The following is an 8,486-nucleotide window of genomic DNA, read 5'->3' as shown; positions in this document are numbered from 1 at the left end:
GCACCTCTAGTCATATATTTACTGAGAAAAATGTTGACGTGTTCAGTTCTTATTTTACCCGCTGTATAGTATTTCTACATAAGACAGGAGATTACAATCTAGGAACCAAGACAACTGCTGGTGGGCCAAATCAAATGGCTTCGTGGGCCAACTTTGGCCCGCGGGCCCCACTTTGGGCACCTCTGGTTTAGTTGATGTGTTGACTGGTCAGGTGGTAAAATGCTCCATTAATGGATCAGTTCTCCATACAAACATGAATTTTCTGTCAGTGTTTTGCCAAAATTGAGATTTATGCTTGTGTTGATGAACAGGTGGATTATATTCTGTATGGAAGCGTTTGCTGTTTCTTTTCAATATCCCTAATTTTGGGGTGCTGTGTATAAATGTGTTGGATAATTCCACTCTATCCCTCTGTCTCTGCTCCTTCTCCTCAGGTCCAGCTCACCTCCCTTCCACCCCTCCATCGCTTAGTCACTGCATGGATGTGTCATTGTTTCTATGACTTTGGAGGTTCATGCCCACTGAAGCGCAGCGAGATCTCTGTAGGGCCAAAACCCGTACCAAAAAAACAAGATTCTCTCCTTCGCAACCCACCCGTCCCCCCACCTCCACACAACAGATCTTCTTCATTCCTGACGGATGGCGCCACTTCCCACAAGCCCTGTTGCCCCCACCTCCTCGGCCACGGTTGTAAAATCCCAGGATGTATAAATGAGGGACCACGGAGGAGAAGAGGAAGCGAATCGGCCGGGATGAAGATGGAGCTCACCGGGGTCAACTGGGTGGTCGCAGCTGCAGGGTTTCTGCTCATCTGGGCCAGCGCTGGCTCGGCTGCGCCTCTGGAGTGCCACTTCGACTCACGGGGTGAGAAACTTTCTCGTCACACTGCAATTCTTTAAAAAGAGAAACATGTTTTAAAGTTAGGATTGACTGTGTGTGTGTGTGTGTGTGTGTGTGTCGTCCAAGCTGTGTGTGAGTTCCAAGGGAAGCAGTACTCCCTGGGGGACACCTGGATGGACGACGCTTGCATGCAGTGCACCTGTCTGCACCCCGTTGGCGTTGGTTGCTGCGAGACGTGAGTAACACAAACAGTCGGTGCGGTTTGGTGTCCAGATGCCTCTTAGAGCAGAGGTGARGAAATTCATGTGTCAAAATAGGAAAATCTGAGTCGCAGTTGTGCATCAATTCAAGAACAAAAGGCATAAAAATTACCATCAGCTACTAAATTAGTATTGTATTATTGTCAAAACTAAAAAGATATAAGAATATAACAAATTATTGTGTTTATATATATAAAATCAAACCCTTATTCAGGTTAGAAATGTAGCTAAAAATAGCAGAAACTAGTTGAATTTAGCAGACAAATGGTAAAAAGACAGTGAAAAAGCTCACATCAGTAGAAAAACAAAGAAAGTACGAAAACTTGCAATTTGTGATGTAATTGCTAAGAAAAGCTGAAACAAGTTTAAAGGTAAAACATAGCTGAAAAAGCTGAAATYAGCACAAAGAAGCAGATTACTGAATTAAGCTGTAAGAAGCTGAATTATCCAAAAATATGAAGTTGGTATAAAAAAGCCAAAATAAGCTGAAATCAGCAACAAATTGCTTAAAATGCAATCAAGCAAAAAATACAATAAAAGTTAAAATGAGCAAAATAACAGAAAGGAGCAGGACGGCTGAAATAGCAGAATAAAAGTAAAAATAAAAAAAGCAGAAGAAAGCTTAAATTAGCACAAAGCAGCAGAAAGTAGACCAAAAATGTTGAAATAGAATAGCAAAAAGGAGCAGAAAGACAGCTGAAATTGCATAAAAAACTAAAATTAGGGGGGAAAAAAGGCTCAGATCAGCTTAAAGAAGCAGAGCCAGAGTAAAACATAACGTGTAGTAAAATTTTATAAACATTTTGAAAGGTTTTAAGGATGCTGAAGACAGCTCAACTTAGTTTCAATTACAAAAAGAGGCTGAAAAAGCTRAAATACCAAAAATCATAGCACCCAAGATTTTATTGAGCTCACTGTTTTGATATATTTGACATATGAAATGTTGAAAAAGCACAAAAATTGTATTACATACCAAAACATACATGTAAGAAAAAATAATAATCTCAACAGTGTGACTGTTTGATAATGCTCACTAAGCTTTCACAGTTTATATTTCCAATAATCTCTGAAAATAAAAAGAGTGAAAGAGCAAAGAAAGCTCGTCTCTGAAGCTGTTAAAGTGACATAAAGACCATCTCCCTTCCCTGTCTAGAGTGCATCGGCCCGTGGACTTCCCTGCGTGGTGTGAGGTGCGGGTTGAGCCYGTGACCTGCAGAGTGGTTCTGGTCCAGTCGGCCGACACCCGCCTGCCGTGCTCCCCAGGAGAAACGAACAGGGACCCGAGCCACGGATCCCTTCAGCTGCAGCAACAGCTCGAGGGTTAGAGAGTCRCAGCAGTTCAGCCACATGAACAATGCTTCTCCTTATATATAAAATCAACCAGAGTCTGATTCTTGTGTTGTTTTTCACAAAATATGAGCAGTTTCTTTCCTCGTTTGTGTTTTAAATGTTCAAAACATACTTTTAAGTTCTTTAAATAACACTTCTTTCTCTGTTTCATAGCAAATATTACATCATTTGTATTCTTTAARGCTACACAATAAAWTCAGCTTGAAGTGACRGTTCATATTTTCTGAAGTGGGGTTCAAGAGAGAGGTTATGACAGCTAATATCTTACTTGTTGTAGATAGCTCATCAAACACTGACGAGCTCATAGCGAGTCCGAGTCGGACAACTCCAATTGTAAAAAAAAAAAAATCATGAAAACACTTTTTAAATTAACCTTACGTGGTTGTCGGTTTCTGATTAGACTATTATTTATAGTGATTTATGCTAACTAGCCATTAGCTCATGAGAATGAATCTGATTTTCCAAACGGATGTTGTTCAAAGCGCCATCTACAACAGGTAAGATGCTAATTGTTCATAACCAGTTTACAAAACCCCAATTCAAAATATCTGAACTATCCCTTTAATGTCAATTATTTAACAGTATTTTGTATGCAATAAATAACTCATTTGTATGACTTATATTTTCCTTTAATGTTTAGACTAACATTAACCACACTGTTTAATTACTACACTGATTTCCTGTAAATATCAGCATGTTATTAAAAAACATTTTTTTGTTTCGACTTCTGCTGTAACTCATTTAACCTCCAAATAAAAACACTCAAACAAATTGAAAAGTTACAGTTTTATTTCTTCTCTCATAGTTTTTACATCTCAAAGCAAAAAAATTGCCTTTGCAGAAAAAAAATCATGTATGCTGCTTTCATAAAATGAGACAAAGCTAGTGTGTCGATGCAAAAGTAAAATATAAATACAAACAAATTCTTTTAAAAAGAAAAATCTCAGAGCTCTGACAAAATCTGAAAGCACTTCAGTCCTGACAACCAAGCTGACAAATCTTAAATATTAATGCTGTTGGTCCCTGTGAACTGGGACACGTAGGACGCCAGCGCCGGGTTGGTGGGCAGCACTTTGATGGGCAGATTCCAGCTGAACGTGTCCACGTCCACGTGCTCCGCCCCGGCCCAGACCGTGACCTCCGATTGGTTCTGCAGAACTGTGGGCGGCTCCATGGGCTCCCGGGCCGTGACGAACTCAAAGTGCAGGCGCCAGCGCAGGGTCACTGAGCGACGGAAAGCAACCACGTCAAGAGTTCAGTTCRGTTTTATGTGGGTAATATTACAAACATATGGAAATACTGGGTCTTTTTTTAATATAAAATTATAACAACTGGTGAAATACTTGAAAATATTAACATTAAATACATATTTTTTCTACTGGTTTAAATGTCTTCCTGGATACAAATAAGTAAAATTTAATTTGCTGGCTTTAACAATAATTACACACAAACCCCCCCCCCCMAAAAAAAAAAAAAACTAAAAAAAACAGATTGGATTTAATAAAAAAAAACTGTCAATTGGTTACACTCAACTGAACAGAGTAATGTTATTGCAAATACACTAAAAAAACAGATTGTTGGATTAACTTGACTAAGTTACGTCAACAATTTCCACTTAACTGAGTTAAGTGTAACGTAACTTCCACAATTTATTTTAATGTAAATTTGCAAGTGGCTTTACATTAACTCATCTCAGTTTAGTGGAAACTGTAGACATAACAGGGTTAGGTAAATCCAACAATCTGTGTTTTGAGTGCACACGGGAGGTTAATTCGCTCCCTCTGTTCATTTCCTATGGAACTTGTGTGATGAGGCGACAATCGCTTTCCCTCCTCCAGCCAAGCGACCGGAGAAACTCGTTCATGTGAATGTCCTGATGCATCTCAGGAACCCAGGTAGAAAAAATCAAAAAGGAAAAAATAAGTAGGGCCTCTGGATGGGTTCTTCTTTAGTGAAACGTTTCGTCTCTTGTCTAAGAGACTTCTTCAGTCTGATGAGTTTCAGGTGAACTCAGCCTTAAGAGCACTGCCTCCACATGGTGGACAAACAGGTTAGTCACATGCAAAAGAGAGCCATTGCCTAAAAATAGGCTTGATTAGCTCTATTGTTTTTAGAGGGTCATGTGCCCCATCACCTGATTTATTGGTTTGGATGCTGTGGTTCTTTGGTGCCTTGTCATGTGTATGTAGTGAATGCAGGCGGGGCTCAAAGTCCCCTTGTTTTTTTTTTTTTTTCCCTCTTTGTGTTGGTATCGTTGGGGCCCTGATTTACACCTTTTGCTCACAGGGGGCAGAGTCATACTTGCAATAACAGCGTTGTAGGAGGAGGACAACTGGACAAGAAGGCCTCCACCTCTGTTCATGCGAAATTTCGAGCTCGTTCATGCAGACGTGCACACGCGAGCTTACGACGCGACATATGAAAGTTGAAAATAGTTGAATTTTCATTGCATGGCGCTAAATCAATCAGCAAGGGTTTCACTGACTGACCAATGAGCAGAGAGTATGCTACAGTTAGCTACCACTTCCAACATTATTCCAACTGTCAAACTTTCCAATTTTATATAACGCTTCATGAAGTGAGGACTAAGATGCACATAAAAAGGCAGCCGWATGGGAATTTGTTGGTGCCAGAGTAAAGTGGTGCGGTAAGTTTTTTTTCGTATAAAGTCGTATCTTAGCGTGTATTTGTTTTTAAATGTAATCAGCATCGCAAGATTTGTTTAGTTTATATGGCGGTAGTGCAAACAATTCTTTTTTTGCCAACCACCAATAAACTTAAAAAGAAGTAGAACCACTGATCACTTTTATTGAAGACAAACGACACGAGAGCGCGATTCGTAACGCTGCCGTCGCTATCGTCGTCCCGCGTGTCGGGGTTCCCCCTGGTTGCGATGACAGCCGTTAATCGCTGTCGTTTGTCGCTCCCCGTGTGTCGAGCCCATTACTCAGTTCAGTTGAGTGGAACCAGTTGGCATAATTTTTTTAATTTAATTAAATTTATTACATCTATTTTTTGAGTGTAGAAACAGCTAAAAGTTGACACGGATATCATTTTTTATATTGCCTTAAAGTGTCTGTGACATGAAATTTTTGTAATAAACACGAATGCATTGTTGGAAGGATAACACTGATAACGTATTGCAAAACAAATTTCACATCGCTGAGATAAACAGTTGCTGAGATATTTGAAGAAAAAACAGGAAGTGATGTCAAAGGGGAATGTCTGAATGTAAACAGAGCGTTGTTACAACACAGACTGTAGAGAAGAATCTGATGTTTATTTAGATTATTTTTAGTCACTATCAATGAGAGATGAAGATGAGTTAAAGTTTAAATAATTTTGTTTTAATTAACAGAGACCAGTGAGTTTATTTTATTAATGAGTTCCCCTTTGATGTCACTTCCTGTTTCACTTTAGCTGAGCCAAATTCAAAAGAAAATAGGCCAATTATGTGACAAAATGGGTAAAATCATCTGTACTATGGCAATTTTCTTAAGTATAAATATGTTTTCTTTGWCTTTTTGTATTTGAATGATAGGCATGTCACAGGCACTTTAAAAATACAGAAATAAAAAATGCTGGCAGCTTCATTTTTGGGGACGTCATCTGTTCRTTAACAAACAAAACCAAACAGATTTTTCAGAGTTTGCAATCTGACCTATATCTGTGCTGAACCCTGGCGTGACGTTGAGGGGGATGGGAAGCGAGAAGTGGCTGGAGGCCGTGTGGAGGCAGGACTCCAGGTGTCGGCCGTGTCCGGTCACACTGATGGCCTGTCCTGGTCGCCGCTGGTACTGCTCCTGGATCTCCTCCTCRCTTTGAAGGCTCACCGAATACTGGAAAACAGACACGGTTCGTCAGGATAATGCACATGACACCACCTGTCAATCAAGCCAATGGGCTCGTCTGTGGGTCGCATAGGTTTAGTCGATTAATTGAGTTTTTACCGAGTGAAGGAACATGAAAACTGTTATGTTAGATGGACGCACTGTACAGGTAGCTAACGGTTGGTCTGAGCTGCAGCCACCCTAAAAAACTATAAAAACCATTTTCAGTTAAATGACATGTAGGACACGTTGCTTCATATAAACAAACGTCCAAAAGTTTCTGACCAATCACACGCTGTGAGCCGCATAGCTTTTCAAGACAGAGTTCTGACAATGTACATGACAGGGTGTCAGTGTGAGATATGTACCGGACACAAGTTACACAATTTTTGTCCCGCAAGACTGTAAAYAAGACAGGAAAATGGAAATAAAAATCAGCACACGTCAAACTCAAGGCTCGCGGGTCAAATGTGGGCCGCCATGCTGTTTTATGAGGCCTGTGAGATCTGCTAAACTGTATTCATGTCTTAAAATTAGCTAACGTTGACCATAAACTACATCCCTCATAATCCACGTGGATTTTTTTTAGCTGAAAATGACAGCCTCCCACCACTASGTGGAGGTGCACAGGGTAGAAAAGTAGCAGCCAGCCGATGAAATTCGCAGTGTAGAATCTCCTTTTCACTGCATWTTTTTGCTGGCTACTTTTGCTTTGGCCCAGTTGTACTGGGAAGTGGGAATTTCCCATATAMAAATCGTAAATTTACACTGGAATGCCCCCTCYGGTGGGAATTCCCTGTTGGAAAGTGGGAGAGTTCAAACATCAAGATGGCAGCTACTCACCACAACTCAACAGTGAGTAAAACTCTTACTTTTAATAGTATTTCTGTATTATTTATTTCACTTTTAGTCAGCTGTACATGTAGTACTTTTCAGTATTTATAAGCGCATGTTTTAAAATGCTGTTTCCATGCAGGAAATACCAGGTAGAGTTCAGTTATTGTTTGTTAGCCGTAGCTATAACGGACTATAGGAATGTGACTTTTTGGGTTTAGTCAAAGTTAATTACTAAGGGTCACCATGATGTTCATGTGGCTTACAACGAAAACGAGTTTGACACCCCTGGTTCGTTGCGTATGTGTGGAAGTTAATAACGTTACAAAACACACAGAGACACAATCCCACCTGTAAACAAGGAATGTCTCCTTCGGAGAAGTCGAAAGTGCCRACGATGTCCTCCCCAAGTCTGTAAACAGTCTTGAAGATGCAGAACTTCGCCACTTTCCCGCGCATGTTGGTGATATTAAACATGTCTGAAACAAAACAAAACAAAACAAAAMGAGGTTTAGAAATGTAAAACAAAAATCAAACAAAAAACTGTAGAAAAATGTAAAAATCCTGCAATTTGAAGTCAATTTGTACGGCCTTTTCATATTTTTGTGTCCAAACTTATACTTATGAAAAACGGAAGAGTTAGAAAACAGCTCCATTTTACTTATGTTTAATAAAAAGTCTATTTGTTACTCATCTACAATCTGAGACAGTGAGTTATACAGGTATATAAAAACAAACTTCAAGACAATAAAACATCAATTAACTGAAGGTTTGTATGAAAGATGAACRGATTCAAATTCTGGCAAAGAAAGAAGACATGAACTCACGGGGGCAGCGTCKGGAGGTGGTGACCATCAGCAGGTCCAGGGCTCTCTCCAGAGCTCGGGCGTCTCTGCGGCTCGCCTCCTCCTCCTCCAGAAATGGGTTTGAGGGAGAAACCTCTTCGTCCTGAGGAAACGGAGGCTCTGGCATGCCTATAATGGATTCAAACAATAAACGTCAGGTCACTTTCTGCCACTTAACTAGCCCTAAACGTAGGAACTGGTTAGTTTAACAMAAGGAAACCAAACGTCTAAAATCCATCCCACCCTGCAGAACCAGAACTCTGAAKGGGACCCGGAGCAGTTTGATGGGAGAATTGACTCTCTGACAGCCGATGGTCAGTTTGTAGACGTATTTCACCGCCTGACCGCGGAAACTGGGAGGCCCATCTATGGGCACCACCTCGCTGTACGAATCTATAAGAAAATAATGTGATGTCAGCACTTTAGCCACACATACAGACACAAAAACAAGGCATTTTGTTTTTATCGGGTCATAAGATGAAGCAAACAAATAAAAAACTACGTATAAACAAACATCTGTTTATACG

At 40.2% G+C, this 8,486-nt stretch overlaps 2 protein-coding genes across 2 annotated transcripts in view; one reads left to right on the top strand and one right to left on the bottom strand.

The window, feature by feature from the left end:
• Nucleotides 1-740: 740 nt before the first annotated feature.
• Nucleotides 741-2,752, top strand: msmp1 (microseminoprotein, prostate associated 1). The gene is made up of 3 exons (XM_014025524.1): nt 741-864; nt 967-1,075; nt 2,254-2,752. The coding sequence occupies exons 1-3, from the start codon at nt 753-755 to the stop codon at nt 2,423-2,425; spliced, it is 393 nt and encodes a 130-aa protein (XP_013880978.1). The 5' UTR covers nt 741-752; the 3' UTR covers nt 2,426-2,752.
• A 469-nt stretch (nt 2,753-3,221) lies between these two features.
• Nucleotides 3,222-8,486, bottom strand: part of rgp1 (GP1 homolog, RAB6A GEF complex partner 1) — a gene marked incomplete at its 5' end in the record, with an annotated part of 8,391 nt that continues 3,126 nt past the window's right edge. Inside the window, 5 exon segments of the mRNA XM_014025523.1 lie at nt 3,222-3,674; nt 6,112-6,289; nt 7,466-7,593; nt 7,942-8,088; nt 8,203-8,352. Of these exon segments, the coding sequence (XP_013880977.1) occupies nt 3,451-3,674; nt 6,112-6,289; nt 7,466-7,593; nt 7,942-8,088; nt 8,203-8,352 (827 nt within the window).

This window comes from Austrofundulus limnaeus, unplaced genomic scaffold (genome assembly GCF_001266775.1).
Source record: "Austrofundulus limnaeus strain Quisiro unplaced genomic scaffold, Austrofundulus_limnaeus-1.0 Scaffold482, whole genome shotgun sequence".
Taxonomy (NCBI): domain Eukaryota; kingdom Metazoa; phylum Chordata; class Actinopteri; order Cyprinodontiformes; family Rivulidae; genus Austrofundulus; species Austrofundulus limnaeus.
Note: the sequence above shows the minus strand (reverse complement) of the source record. Positions and strands in the feature narration are given on the sequence as shown.